The sequence below is a fragment of the Panthera onca genome, chromosome B4 (genome assembly GCF_046562875.1).
Source record: "Panthera onca isolate mPanOnc1 chromosome B4, mPanOnc1 haplotype 2, whole genome shotgun sequence".
In the NCBI taxonomy this organism is placed as follows: Eukaryota; Metazoa; Chordata; class Mammalia; order Carnivora; family Felidae; genus Panthera; species Panthera onca.
In genome coordinates, this window is record NC_138345.1 from 95,542,150 (window position 1) to 95,558,266 (window position 16,117).

The following is a 16,117-nucleotide window of genomic DNA, read 5'->3' on the forward strand; positions in this document are numbered from 1 at the left end:
GACACTGGACACATTAGCAGCAGTAAGAGTTAAGCATTCATTTGAAAGCTCTGCTCTAGAACTCAGAAACGTACTGTTGACATTATGACTGTAAGCAGGGATAGTTAGGGACTTTTGGGCTGAAATAACCGGTATTAGTCAGCTCAGTGTGATTAGCTAAGTCAAATGTGATCATCAACCGAGCTGAGTCTGTCTTAATTCAACAAGCAACTCTTAGTCGTACACAATTCATTTACTTCAGTATTACATGTAGGACTTTGGATAACTAATCAAATGCACATGAGTTAGATGTAAAATATAACCATAAATATAAAATGTTGCTCCTTTTCGCTGCCTACATTTAGTCCTGACCCTACTAGTTACCAGGTTGGCACCAAATCCCACCACGTCCGGCCACCTCTGCCCCTGGAGCACTGCACCAGCACCTCCCACCTGACCTGCTCCAGTGGCCTCCTGCGCTTCTACTCCATTCTCCCCTTTAATAACTCCCACCGGAAGGACCATTTTAAAACATAGATCTAATCATATCCCCTCTCCTGGTCAGTCCTTACCTCACCTCCATAGGCCTGTGTGAAGTGGCCCGAGACACCTCTCCAACCTCATCCCTGCCATTCTCTCCCTCTCTCACTCCTCTCCAGCCATGCTGGCCTCCTTGCAGTTTCTGGACCACACCAGGCCCACTCTCCCCTCGGGGCTTTTGCACTACTGCTCCCTTCACAGAGATACCTACAGGTCTCAGACCTCTGCTGAAATGCCCTCTCAGCAGAGAGGTTTCCTTGACCATCTTATCTGAGATAATAGCCCTTCACCCTCCACATTGCTCTCTATCCTGTTGACCTTGATTTTCTTCTCAGGGTATGTTTTGTGTGGTAGTATTCCTTTTTCTTTTTGTTAATAATGGCTCTCTCCAGGGCTCCTGGGTGGCTCAGTCGGTTGAGCGCCAACTTCGGCTCAGGTCATGATCTCACAGTCCGTGAGGTCAAGCCCCACATCGGGCTCTGTGCTGATAGCTCAGAGCCTGGAGCCTGTTTCAGATTCTGTGTCTCCCTCTCTCTGACCCTCCCCCGTTCATGCTCTGTCTCTCTCTGTCTCAAAAATAAATAAATGTTAAAAAAAAATAATAATAATGGCTCTCTCCACATTAGAAAGTAAGCTGCATATATAAAAGCAGAGAGGGAGGCAAACCATACAAGACTCTTTTTTTTCTTTTAATTTTTTTAATCTTTATTTTTGAGAGAGAGAGAGAGAGAGAGAGAGAGACAGAGTGCTAGTGGGGGAGGGGCAGAGACAGAGGGAGACACGGAATCCAAAACAGGCTCCAGGCTCTGAACTGTCAGTACAGAGCCTGATCTGGGGCTCAAACCCATGGACTGTGAGATCATGATCTGAGCCAAAGTCGGATGCTTAACCAACTGAGCCACCCAGGTGCCCCATAAGAGACTCTTAAATACAGAGAACAAACGGAGCATTGCTGGCGGGGTCTTGGGTGGGGCAATGGGCTAAAGGGGTGAGAGTTATTAAGGAGGGCACTTGTTGGGATGAGCCCTGGGTGTTATATGTAAGTGATGAATCACTAAATTTATTCATGAAATTATTATTACACTTTATGTTAACTAACTTGGATTTAAATTTAAAAAAAGAAGGGGCGCCTGGGTGGCGCAGTCGGTTAAGCGTCCGACTTCAGCCAGGTCACGATCTCGCGGTCCGTGAGTTCGAGCCCCGCGTCAGGCTCTGGGCTGATGGCTCGGAGCCTGGAGCCTGTTTCCGATTCTGTGTCTCCCTCTCTCTCTGCCCCTCCCCCGTTCATGCTCTGTCTCTCTCTGTCCCAAAAATAAATACAAAACGTTGAAAAAAAAAATTTAATAAATTTAAAAAAAGAAGAAGAAGAAGAAGAAAGCAAGTTGCATGAGGTGAGGGGCTTTCCCCATCTAGTGGTCAGTGCTGCATCTCTGTGCCTACAGCAGCGCCAACACAGAGCAGGCCCTCTCTACTTACTGGATCTGAAAAGATTGCTTGAAGGAATGATAAAGTAAATGCCTTCCCACTTTAGCGCGACTGTTAGAAGCACTGCAACACACAGTGGCTGTGATAGTTCAGGTGTGCCAGCTGCAAGCTAATGATACAAGGACAAAAGGGAAATGAAGCAAGAAGAGTGAATGCTAAAGTTTGGAGCAGCTTTGCAAATGTGGTTCCTCAAGACCAGCATCTAGACGAGGTCTCTAGACAGCAGAGGTTTACAAGCCTTGCCAGCTAAATGATCCTTCAGTCATGGACTTGTTTGCAGAGGACAACAAGGGACCATACCGATTCCGTTAATCATCCAAAGTAGACTTCAGGGCTAGGGGACGGCTCCACTCCGTAAAGTCATCCAGGGGCTCAGATTCCTTCTGTCTCTTTTGCTGTTCTTGTTTTGCCTTCTTTGGAGTGCTTTCCACACCAGAATCATTAATGCTGTCTCGCCAGTACCACTTCTGCAGGAATATCCTGTAATCAACAAAATTGGGGACAAGCAAACTCCTTTCAAGGAGGTGACACAGTAGTTTTCACACAACACTTTTGATCATAGCCAAACTTGGTTGCATTAATTACCATGTTTAGATGCAAGGAAGGTTGGGAAGTGTAGTCTCTCGCTGAGTGACCATACACTCTGCTAAAACTCTGGGTAGAGGGAATCATTCTAGATGGAGGGAACAATGGATACTGGAGACAGTTAATAGTCTCTACTTGAATGGTTAGTTGGACACTACTGGGACATCCTATTCTGTTTCAGACACTATGCAAGGCACTACAGTGGATACAGAGAGAATTCCTACTTTCAGGGGGTTCCCAGTATTATGTGTGTGACAAGACAGGTGCACACTGTAACACAAGAGAACCAGCAAACCCATAAGAGAGGCACAAAGTGCTACCAAAGTGGTTCAAAATAGAGAGATTTCCCATCAATTTGGAAAGCTCAGAAATAAAATTACTTTGAGAGACAGGAAGGGAGAATAGGGAGGACATTTTAGATAGGGCAAAGGGCCAGGAGGGAGACAGTGGAGGGCATGTCTAAGAAAAGCAAGCCTGATAGTTTGGTTTAGCTACAGTGTAGAGCACAGATCAAGGAAGTATGGAGAGGAAGCTGGGGACTTTGCATTTCTTTTCATTTGGCACAGGAACTGGTGAAGGGTTTTGAATAGGGCAGGGATATAATCAGAGCTGACTTTCCAAAGACCATCAGTGGATACAGAATGAGTGAGAGTAGGGAGAGATTCAATGTGGGAGACTAGACGGAAGGCCAGTGTGAAAGTCTGAAGAGGGTTTTGTAGTAAGACAACTTCATAGGAAATAAACAAAACACCTCTGAAACCACCCTGGTTAAATATTAGCTGAATTACATGTTATTGACATACATTTATTGAATGCCTTACTATGCTCTAGGCTAGTGGCCTTCAAACTTTTCTGACCATATACAGGAAGCAATCAATTTCTTCCCCCTCAATCCAGTTTCACAAACATATTTCGAAACAAAGCTTTCATAAAATGATACCTTTTTACTAGAGTGGAAAATGCAGTCTGTTGTTTTTCTACTCTTTTTTCTTACTTCTATTCCGAACCAGTAAACTTATTTACAGTTTGAGAAAGTTTCTTTAGGCACCATGAGGAAGACAGGAGGAGCTATCTGAATCTTAACAAAGTTATATTTAAGGAAGGAAAATAGGCACACACATACAAATAAACACAAAACGAGACAGAGAAACCGTAGAGTGTGGGAGCTAGACGGGACCTGAGTAGCTACCTTATCTTAATATTTCATGTAATTAGTGAGAAAATGAAACTAAAAACCTTCTTTAACAGCTCACGGCAAGTTAGTGCTGCAGACCCAAAACAGGCAGAGCTTCTTGGAAGGTCCAAGTCTCTCTTATGTATTTAATTTTTTTTAATGTTTTTATTTATTTTTGAGACAGAGAGAGACAGAGCATGAGCAAGGGAGGGACAAAGAGAGAGAGAGAGAGACACAGAATCCAAGGCAGGCTCCAGGCTCTGAGCTGTCAGCACAGCTGACAGCGGGACTTGAACTCACGGACCGTGAGATCATGACCTGAGCTGAAGCCAGACACTTAACCAACTGAGCCACCCAGGCGCCCCTAATTTTTTTTTTAATAAATAAAAGTAAGATTATAAAAAGTGTGATATATTTTCATTTTAAGCCAATTCAATTTGAATTGCACAAATGATGCTGTTTAATAAACATACCAAAAATGCCATTCAGAGGTTCTGTTTATGAGCTAATATTTATTTCAATACTCACAGTTTATTCTCGATGATATGGACCAGCAATGGGACACTGATGTGAAGTTGCGTGCTGGCTTATTTCAGTCTGGTCAGTGGAACTCAGTGGAAATGAATCCTCTCTCATGTGGAGATAATACCAAAATATAAATTTGAAGCTGTTAAGCCCTTCAGGAATAAGCACTAATCAAATGGGTCGCTCTACCCTTATCCCCCAACTTCCATCTCCATCGAGAAAACATGGGGGTGTCATGATTCCCAATTTTACCCACCATTCAACAATGTGATCAGCTCCTTAAAAGGTTCTGTGCTCTTCTGAGTCACTGTGTTCTTCTTGGATTTTCCATTTTCTGGAACCATCTAACTCCTGAGGCTATGGCTTTGATGTGACTGCCAAAAAAGTACTAACCAAATGCTTTCGGTACCATACCTTGTTGATCTTTTTACATATGCTCTCACCTTGACTGTTTCCCACTTAGAAAAATATTATAAACTAAACTTTTTAAATTTTACCAGTTAATGATGTCAAAACTTTCCATTAAATAAACCATATTCATGTCTTTCATACTAAACACTCTTTATTGTTTTTAATTTTTAAGGTATTGCTCAATTAAATCATTAATTAAGCTACTCTACCCTTTTCTTTTTTTTTTAAGTTTTTATTTACTTATTTTGAGAGAGAGAGTGTGGGGGGTGGGTGCACTGCTAGTGGGGGAGGGGCAGAGAGTGAGGAGGAGAGACAAAGAATCCCAAGCAAGCTGTATACTGCCAGCACAGAGCCCGATGTGGGGCTTGCACTCACAAACCAAACCATGAGATCATGACCTGAGCTGAAGTCAAGAGTCGGATGCTTAACCAACAGAGCCACCCAAGTGCCCCTACTCTACCCTTTTTAGAGAGTTTGGAAAAAACTGATCGTGATAGTCTGCATTCTTATTTGCCAAATGTAGTAAGAAAATTGGGTATTTTGTGGGATAATTGCAACAGAAATACTGTTATGTTATATTATCTGATTTATTTAGGCTTATAAAGAATTATAAAAATCATGGGACAATCACATTTTGATAGTACAATTTTTGAAGATTACCATATGGTGCTAGTTTTTGTGTAAAATTTTTTAAAGGGGAGAGTTACATATATAGTCCAAGCTGTTAAATAATTTATTGTAAAATAGGTAATTTATCATATTTCTTCGTAGACACTTCTTTTGTCAGCTTTTTTGATTAGAAATTTACAGAAACTTTTCGCAAAATATAACAAGCCAAGGTTCTTTACAGTTGTTTTTCAGTACTTGTGGTTTGAACAAAATTCTATTGCATTTCTTAACAACTAAATGAATTCATGAAGAGCACTATGCTTACTGTCTCTCTTCTCCCTTGAAACCCACAGACGTCTTTCTGGAAACGCTTTGACGCACATTCCCAAGGGAGCATTCGCTGGCCTTTATAGTCTTAAAGTTCTGTAAGTAAACAGGCTGTTATTTGCTATATTTCTGATTTTAGTGTCAAGTGGATGCTAATTAACTTGTAAAGACTGAATCCCTCTAACAAGCTGTTTAGAACCACAGGATAATTCAATTAAAGTCTACCTTCGTTGGTACCATAGGACAGTATGATACCAGGCTGGATTTGTGTGTGAAAAAAAAGTTCATCTCTCCTGTTCTACTTTAAACTCTAAAATTGCCTCTAAGGAAGCAACTTATCAACTCAAACTTTTAAAAGAGTATTTCCCTTTCCTTTTGTGTAATGAAGTTGGGGACAGTCTCTTGAATCGTCTTGATCACCAGGTGAATAAACCCTTACGATGCTTACATAATGAGATCACAGCCTCAAACCATTTGTGAAGCTTGTCTCCTTACAATGCACCGAATAAGGATCAGCTAAAAAACTACCAAGTTTATGTTCCACTTGTGAATAGACGTGGAAAAGCCTAGTGCCTAATAGATATACTGAGTAGTTATTTAATTGAGAAATGCTAATTCACTAAGACTTGTAAAAGTGGTTTTCTTAGTATGTAATGTGCAATTTCCCAGTTTGTTCATCAGAAAACTCATTATTATTGAGTGCCTCCTTCTTCTAGTACCCATTGCTTAATTTTCTTTCATTTCTTCTGTGTAGGAAAAAAAAAGTCACCTAGGTAGAGAAAATAGGTAATGTAAGTTGAAAGTCATACCAGGAAAATTTTATCTCAGAGACTATCCTGATTTTATTTCCTTTCTTTGAGATGAAAGTTTTAAACTCGAAGAAGGCATTTGATACATTTCTCCTTAATGGAAATTGCATTTCATTGACCTGAGGGATCCATAGGCTTTTAGAAAATCAGCTTTATTTAAATTTACTATTTTGTTAAAAATTAAATGTAACAGCAGAACCATCGTTTGGTCTGCTTAGGTGGTTGAGTTCAGTCCCCCTACGCTTAACTTGTTTTTGCTGTTAGGTAGAAATTTTTTTAATGTTTATTTATTTTTTTGAAAGAGAAAGACAGAGCTTGAGTGGGGGAGGGGCAGAGAGACAGAGGGAGACAGAATCTGAAGCAGGCTCCAGGCTCCGAGCTGTCAGAACAGAGCCTGACACGGGGCTCAACCCACGAACCATGAGAACCTGACCTGACCCAAAGTCGGACGCTTAACCGACTGAGCCACCCAAGTGCCCCTAGGCAGAAATATTTTTAAGTTGCCATACAGCCAAACCCTAATGTGTTCATTCATTGTGTGTGCTAAAATTCTGAGCTGTAGCACCAACTCTTTAATGTACCTATGTCTCTATGAACTCATCAGAATATTTGGAACCATTCAAAATGCATCATAAATAAATCAAGTTTAGATAAGACAACTTAGATGATGTGTTTTCGATGTTTTGAGTTATGTACCACAAAGTATTTTGGATACATGTTAAATAAATTATACTAGAATCCATTATTTTAACTCACTTAACAAAATGTATTTTGGAAGTACTGAGCGAGAGAGAGAGAGCATGTGTATGCATGTGTATGTGTGTGTGTGTGTGTCATTGAACAAATTATTGCTAAAAATACAAAGATCAATAAGTATGGCCCTTGCCTTTGAAAAGTTTATAATGTAGTGATAGGTTGTGGGATCAAGATAGTGGGACAAAGCCAAACAAACAGGTCTCCTCTGATTCATCTGAAAAATGTGTCTAGCGACCTGTGCAGGACACTGCATCCAGAAATTGGAAAGCACTTAGTCCAGTCTGATGTTCAGATTTGGCTTCCTGCAAGAAATGTTTTTCCAAACAGATGATCCAGGAGCTGAATCTTAGCACACCTGCGAAACAACCATAACGTGATCAACTGAGGGGATAAATGCAGAGACACGGAGGCAGGAAGTACCTGGGATGAACAGGCGTCTCTAAGAAGATTGGTACTCAGGCATTTGGGGAAAGATGAAAAGTATCTGCAGAAGAGTGTGGAGAGATAGAAAGGGTCCCGGTCCCAGGGATCCTGTATGTCATGTCAAAAATGCATGAGCATTGTTATGATCTAGGCATGATGAGAAGCCAAGGAAAAGTTATAAGCATGGGAATGGCATTTTCAGACTTGGCAGTGTAGCTAGATCACTGCCCCCGTGAAGAGAAATTTAGAGGAGCAAGACTTCTGCCCAGAATTATATTTGCTCTTCCTTTTGCTTTGCTGACTTAAAGACTAATATTCAATGAGCAAATTCAATCATCAAATGTTTTGAAAGTATTTCATTCAGTAGTAGAACAATGGTTCTCAACTGTGGCCACTCTGCTTGCCCCAGAGTGTTGGAAAACCAACATCTTTGGTTTTCTGGATGATTGGCATGTAGCAAACTGTCCTGTGATGTGCTACTCAGCCCAGTGCATATTGACCAAATTTGAGTCAATAATATATTCATGCATAATAACACTAAAAGGTTTTATAAGAAGTTCTGCATAGGCCTAATAATTTGTACAGGAAAAATTAAATGGAATAAATGTATTCTCGTAAAATCACTGAATAATTCAGTGTATGCATCCTGTCTATTCCAGGTATTGTATGATTTAGTTGAAAACAGTATTAGTGCAGTAGAAGAATTACCTCAACAGCCACAAAATAAATTAAAAATATATAACCGTGGAGGTATAAAACTTCTTCTTAAAAATAATTGCCATTTGAGGCGCCTGGGTGGCTCAGTCGGTTAAGTGTCCGACTTCGGCTCAGATCATGATCTCACAGTCCATGGGTTTGGGCCCCACGTCAGGCTCTGTGCCGACAGCTCAGAGCTTGGAGCCTGCTTCGGATTCTGTGTCTCCCTCTCTCTCTGCCCCTCCCCTGCTTGCTCTCTCTCTCTCTCTCTCTCTCTGTCTCTCTCTCTCAAAAATAGAATAAAAAACATAAAAAAAATTTTTTAATAATAATTGCCATTAAATTAGCAGAGAAATATGAAACATAAGGTTCTGTTGAATTTCATTAACAAAGTTTGCTTTGTAAAGATTTTGTATTATAGCCTTAAAATTTTTTGGAGAACAGTCATAAAAATCTGTTATGACAATTGTGTAATATATATATTTATTTGGGTGGCCTGTTGCTTTTCTAATCTTGCTCTTCCATTATCCAGCAGGGTCTGCTACCCGACTTCTATGAAGGCAATACTGTGATTTTTTTTTTTTTTTTTTTTCCAATTTGGCCTCAATTCTCTGTTGCCATTAGGCTCTCCAGTACTGGAGAATGAAGGCTTGCCTCAGCATGTGATGGAGCTTTGAGATAGGATAAATGTGCTTTGTGATATTTCAACCTTATCTTGTCCTAAAAGAGAATTATTTTTACACTATTCTCCTCTACAAGGAACAGGCATTTCTGAAAATGTCATGCTCATTTGTGAGAGTGTAACACTTCCTAATTTTCTCCCCTACAACATCTATCATTTGTCTTAGCATGTTATCCTTATTTTAATAAAGGTTGTTTCCTTCTTTCCCATATAAGCATAGTCTGTTATGTATCTTAAGAATTCTAGTTCTTATTCTAGTATCCATGTAGAATTCTAATCTCACTTCATGGTTCTTGTACAAAACAGCTTCTGGTCATGTTGTTTCTCTCACACCCAACCTTATTCATTAAAAGTAGAGCAAACATGAAGGAAAAAATCAGTAAAACTAAAAGGCAACCAACAGAATGGGAGAAGATATTTGCAACTGACATAGCAGATAAAGGGTTAGTATCCAAAATCTATAAAGAACTTACCAAACTCAATACCCAAAATAATAATAATAATAATAATCCAGTGAAGAAATGGGCAAAAGACATGAATAGACACGTCTCCAAAGAAGACATCCAGATGGCCAACTGACACATGAAAAAATGCTCAACGTCAGTCATCATCAGGGAAATACAAATCAAAACCACAATGAGATACCACCTCACCAGTCAGAATGGCTAACATTAACAACTCAGGCAACAACAGATGTTGGCAAGAATGCGGAGAAAGAGGAACCCTCTTGCACTGCTGGTGGGAATGCAAACTGGTGCAGCCACTCTGGAAAACAGTATGGAGATTCCTCAAAAAATTAAAAATAGAACTAGCCTACGACCCAGCAATTGCACTACTAGATATTTATCCACAGGATACAGGTGTGCTGTTTCGAAGGGGCACATACACCCCAATGTTTATAGCAGCGCTATCGACAATAGCCAAAGTATGGAAAGAGCCCAAATGTCCATTGATGGATGAATGGATAAAAAAAATGTGGTATGTATATACAATGGAGTATTACTCGGCAATCAAAAAGAATGAAATCTTGCCATTTGCAACAACATGGATAGAACTGGAGAGTATTGTGCTAAGCGAAATTAGTCAGAGAAAGACAAATATCATATGGCTTCATTCATATGTGGAATTTAAGATACAAAACAGATGAACATAAGGGAAGGGAAGCAAAAATAATATAAAAACAGGGAGGGGGACAAAACATAAGAGACTCTTAGATATAGAGAACAAACTGAAGGTTACTGGAGGGGTTGTAGGTGGCAGGGGGATGGGCTAAATGGGCAAGGGACACTAAGAAAGACACTTGAGATGAGCACTGGGTGTTATATGTAGGGCGTGAACCACCGGATTCTACTGAAATCATTATTGCACTATATGCTAACTAACTTGGATGTAAGTTTTAAAAAAAATTTTTTTAAGTTTGTATTTAAAAAAAAAGAGCCTAACATCTGACTCGTTCATAAAGATGTCTCCTATCTGAGTATCATTTATATAATGATACATGTATCACTTTATTATAAATTTTTTTTATTTCTCCTTTATAATATAGTTAGGGCAGTACATTCTATTGGTTTTTTTCTTTGAAGTGATGTGTGTAAATAGGCTATATTTTTATGAATTTTATCTAAATATAATAGATGGGGCATTATAAATATTTAGTATTAAAGGGAGAATTGAGTCTGGTCATGTTGAGACCACAGTGCTAGGGGTAAAATGCTGAATAAGCCTGCTTCTTTCTTCATGGCAACTCTTCCAAATGTTTTATAAAACCCAAAAGTCACTGAAAGAAAGAGATAACTGATTATTGTATAGCATGGTAAGAAAGGTAGTGTAAAAGTTATGTTCATCTGGGTCCCTGATCAGCATAGAGAGGGTAAGGAGGGCATTTGATTAAAAAAAGAGAAAGATACTAGTAAGCCAATCCATTAAGAAAATGAAGATAGTGGTGCGCCTGGGTGGCTCAGTTGGTAAAGCCTCCGACTTGGGCTCAGGTCATGATCTCACAGTTTATGAGTTCGAGCCCCACATTGGGCTCTGTGCTGACAGCTCAGAGCCTGGATCCTGCTTCGGATTCTGTGTCTCCCTCTCTCTCTGCTCTTCCCCCACTTATGCTCTGTCTCTATCTCCTTCAAAAATAAATAAACATTAAAAATTTAAAAAAAAAGAAAGAAAGAAAATGAAGATAGCAACAGCCCTCCTTAGCTAGGACTCTTTTATATTTGAAATCTTACTACCGTTAACTCTGGAAGATCACTAGTATTTAAGATTGTCTCTATAAATACTGGCTTCATAGAAACATAAGTTATTGGTTCTATATTGTAAAACACCCAGTCCAGTGGAATTCTGAACCAGGCTTTCTTCAGCAAAGGTTCATTTTCTCCTGTCAACTGTTCAGTCAAGGAACAGCTCATCCTTCCGCCACCCAGTAGCAGAACCAAAGCCATGGAGGTGATGGGTAAAACTAACCATGGAAAAGTCACGATTAGCCAAAATTCTCTGCTTCCCACATAGGCTTACAACAGAGTCTCGACAGTTACTTTATACCTACCTAAACACAGGACAATTAGGCAGAAGGAATACCTAAGGATCAAGCCATCGACTGTGATGAAGTTCCCCTGTAACATATGATTTCATCTCCCTCTGCTCCACTGTACCTGTTCTCGCGTAGCCCTGTTGGCAGAAAAGAAAACCGAATAAAGTACTGTTAAGAAGCGTGGGATGCTGTATGAAATATTTTAAATTTTAAAACTTCAATATTTTAAGACTTCAATAATTTCAACATATTTAAATTTTTAATAAATGTTTAAAATAAAAGCATTTTCAAACTTGTAATATTTTATTTTATTTTTTTTTGTTAACATTTTTTTAACATTTATTTATTTTTGAGACAGAGAGAGACAGAGCATGAATGGGGGAGGGGCAGAGAGAGAGGGAGACACAGAATCTGAAGCAGGCTCCAGGCTCTGAGCTGTCAGCACAGAGCCCGATACGGGGCTCGAACTCACGGACCGTGAGATCATGACCTGAGCCGAAGTCGGATGCTTAACCGACAGAGCCACCCAGGCGCACCACTATCTTCATTTTCTTAATGGATTGTAATATTTTAAAATCAGGGAAAGAAATTAAGAAAATACTGGGGCACCTGGGTGGCTCAGTCAATTAAGCGTCAGACTTCAGCTCAGGTCTTTATCCCGTGGCTGGTGAGTTCAAGCCCTGCCTAGGGTTCTGTCCCGACAGCTCAGAGCCTGGAGCCTGATTCTGCATCTCCTTCTCTTTGCCCCTCCCTCACTTGTGCTCATGCGTGCTCTCTCTCTCTCTCTTGATCTCTCTCAAAAATAAATAAACATTAAACAAATTAATTAAAAGAAATATGCAGCCATTCTTTGTCTCTAGAGAAAGTGGAAAATTTTCTTTTCTCACCCATATGTGAATGATAAAAACGAAGCCAAAAGTGCCTAAACCCATATTCAGTTCATGGTGCTTTCTGCTTCTATTGGATGCACAGAATAAAGGAGTATTTGCAAAAGAAATCAGCAGCTATGTTGTGAATGCTTTCTGTTTTAATTGCACTCCAAAGTGCTGTAAACCCTTTCATTGTTTTGTCTCCCACTAGGATATCTTAAACAAAAACAGAATTTTCTAATTAACTTACTGGAGACTTGTGGAGATAACTTGTGCTTGTTTTGTCATTTAAAAGTAATTAAACAGGGGCGCCTGGGTGGCTCAGTCGGTTGAGCGTCCGACTTCGCTCGGGTCACGATCTCACGGTCCGTGAGTTCGAGCCCCGCGTCAGGCTCTGTGCTGACAGCTCAGAGCCTGGAGCCTGTTTCAGATTCTGTGTCTCCCTCTCTCTTTGGCCCTCCCCCCGTTCATGCTCTGTCTCTCTCTGTCTCAAAAATAAATAAAAATGTTAAAAAAAAAAAAAAGTAATTAAACAGAAGTTCTTTAGTTTAGGGAGAGATCAGGACTTAAGTGATTTCTAAATTATATTTTTGGTATTTTACTTGTAGAAGTAGTTCAAAAATTAAATTGCTGGGAGGTAGTTCAGGAGTAGCTTTAAAAATTATCATTAGCAAAGTTCATATAAGTTCTGTTTTCTGAAACCAGATATATAAAACTTTGGAGAAAGTTTGCCACTGTTTAATGGAGGAAAACCATCTGAGTATCTCTTATCCTCTACTCCAATTTTCCAGTTGTTTTAGGAAGACCCCATTTTAATAGTTTCACTCTTTGGTTAGAAAGCATAGAAGGACTATTCAATACTTTATAGAGTAATATATCACCTACAAAGTTTAGACACCAATGAAGTCTATTATCTGAATCTTACCAACATTCACATTTATCACTCAATTAGTGAGTGACTTAGAAAACATTTCTGTGAAGGTAAAATTCTATAATATATTAAAACTACTTGGAAAAGTATAAAATAATATAGAAATGTAAAATTTTAATACTCAAGTAAATTATGTAAAATATGGAATTCAAGCTATAATTTTACCAATTCCTTAACAGATAAGTGAAATGTGAGATCTTCCTAAAACTTGACTTTTCTCATAAGGAACAATGGGGCATCTGGGTGGCTCAGTTCGTTGAGTGTCTGACTCTTGATTTCCGCTCCGGTCATGATCTGATGAACCATGAGATCAAGCACCACTTTGGGCTCTGCACTGTCAGCCTGCTTGGAATTAATTCTCTCCTTCTCTCTCTCTCTGCCCCTTCCCTGGTTGAGCCCTCTCTCTCGCTCTCGCTCTCTCTCTCTCTCTCTCTCTCAAAATAAATAAATAAACTTAAAAAAAAAGGAACCAATACATTTGACACTCTTGATTTATGAAATGTTAGTTGAGTTCAAGTTTAATAATGAAATTACTTCAGTAAAACTATTAGGATACAAGTGACATAATTATATTCCTTAGTAAACAGAATCTCAGCCATGATGAGAAAAGTGTAAGTTTTATGACCTCTAAAGTATTTTCGTGTCTTATTTGTATACACACTCATATTTGTATATATGAAAGTATTACAAGTACTTTCATATTTTTAATCCTCAAACACCTTATCTACCAGATGATATTATTCTATTCTCATTATACATGTAAATGACAAATGGTCAGGGAGAGTAAATGGTTTGCTCTCAGAGACTTAAAACATAGGCCTTATCAAGGGTGCCTGGGTGGCTCAGTCAGTGGGTGTCTGACTTCAGCTCAGGTCATGATCTCACAGCTGGTGGGTTCGAGCCTCGTGTCGGGCTCTGTGCTGACAGCTCAGAGCCTGGAGCCTGCTTCAGATTCTGTGTCTCCATCTCTCTCTGCCCCTTTCCTGCTAGCACTCTGTCTGTGTCTCTCTTTCAGAAATAAGTAAACATTAAAAAAATTTTTTTTTAACTTAACACTTCTCTCCAAGCTCATTGCAGCCTCAAGTTGTGAAAATACTCCAGTGGAAGCAATTTAAGATAGCACAGGCGTGTGCATGAGTGTGTGCTGCCTTACTGTGCAGCACCAGTATCACCTGGAAGTTTGCTAGAAACACAGGTTCTCGGGCTCCTACCCAGACCTACGGAACCAGAAACTTTGAGGGTGGGGCCCAGCAGGCTGTGCTTTAACAAGCCTTCCAATGGATACTGATGAACCCTGAAGTCTGAGAACCACTGGCACAGATTTTTTTTTTCCCCATTTTACTTTCTGGTTAATTAAAATGTCACATCCAGTACAATCCCATTATATTGTTAGCTTTGAGAAGGAGTCTATTAATTCACACAAAAAGGGTCAGCCTTCATTGAACGCTTACCACACAGCAGGTATTGTTCTGTGTACCTTCACCCATCGGATCATAACAGTAAGCCCTGGGGGTGGGCATTATCACTGGTCACCGAGAAGTTGAGAACTTGGACGATTTCCCTGAGGCCACACTGCTAGGGGCAGGGACGGGGTAGACAGATTGGAGAACCCATACTCTTACCCATACCTTAATCATGCCATATACCGTACAACCTGAGAATTTGCACATTCACCAAATACGTCTCAAGGTAATGCTGCAAGGTGTCGTAGAAAGTGCATCGAGTCTGGAGTTAGACACACCTGGGGTTGGGTCCCCAGCCAGTCATCTAATGGAAAGAAACTTCCATTGCGGAGGTGAAGGAACCAGACAAACTATTTCAGAGATCCAGATATAGGTTTGTGACCTAATAAGTAGAGGCTTTTCTGTAAAATGGCTGCTTTCTTAAAATGGTCTTCTGCCTTTGGCTTACGTAGACCACGAAATACTGGGAGAACGGATGCAAAATTATTGCCCTATAAATATTTTTATTTTATTTTATTTTTTTAACGTTTATTTATTTTTGAGACAGAGAGAGACAGACCATGAACAGGGGAGGGGCAGAGAGAGAGGGAGACACAGAATCTGAAACAGGCTCCAGGCTCTGAGCTGTCAGCACAGAGCCCGACGCGGGGCTCAAACTCACGGACCGCGAGATGGTGACCTGAGCCGAGGTCGGCCGCTTAACCGACTGAGCCACCCAGGCACCCCTAAACATTTATGAATAAAATAGCAAAATATGAGGAATCTAATGGGAATTTTTTTCCATGCTATTTCCCTACTAACAATGATAGATATTTATTTCTTTGTTGCCAGCTGCTTCTGTTCTGTAGTCATGTTCTGAAAAGAACAGTTGAACCCAGGCAAGCAAAAGCCCAATACTTCACAAAAAGAATTTAATTTACATTAAAATATGGCTACACAAGAAAGAAGATCTTGAATAGCTTCCTGCTGTATCCATATTTCCATTTTGTCTAATTTATACAGTCCTCGGAGTGGTCCTTTAAAAACATAAATAAAACAAGTGTTGGTGAGGATATGGAGAAAAAGGAACCCTCTTGCACTGTTGGTGGGAATGTCAACAGTATAGCCACCGTGGAAAACAGTATGGAGGTTCCTCAGAAAATTGAAAATAGAACTACCATGTGATCCAATAATTTCATTACGGGTATTTACCCAAAGATAACAAAAACACTAATGCAAAAAGATACACGCACCCCTGTGTTTATTGCAGCATTAGATACAATAGCCAAATTATGGGAGCAACCTAAGTATTCATCAATAGAGAAGTGGATAAAGGGTGCGTGT

General features: G+C 39.8%; 1 protein-coding gene across 1 annotated transcript in view; it reads left to right on the forward strand.

The window, feature by feature from the left end:
- Nucleotides 1-16,117, forward strand: part of LGR5 (leucine rich repeat containing G protein-coupled receptor 5) — a 128,971-nt gene that overhangs the window by 67,906 nt on the left and 44,948 nt on the right. Inside the window, exon 3 of the mRNA XM_060656972.3 lies at nt 5,662-5,733. Coding sequence (XP_060512955.3) covers nt 5,662-5,733 — 72 coding nt within the window. The remainder of the gene's footprint in view (nt 1-5,661; nt 5,734-16,117) is intronic.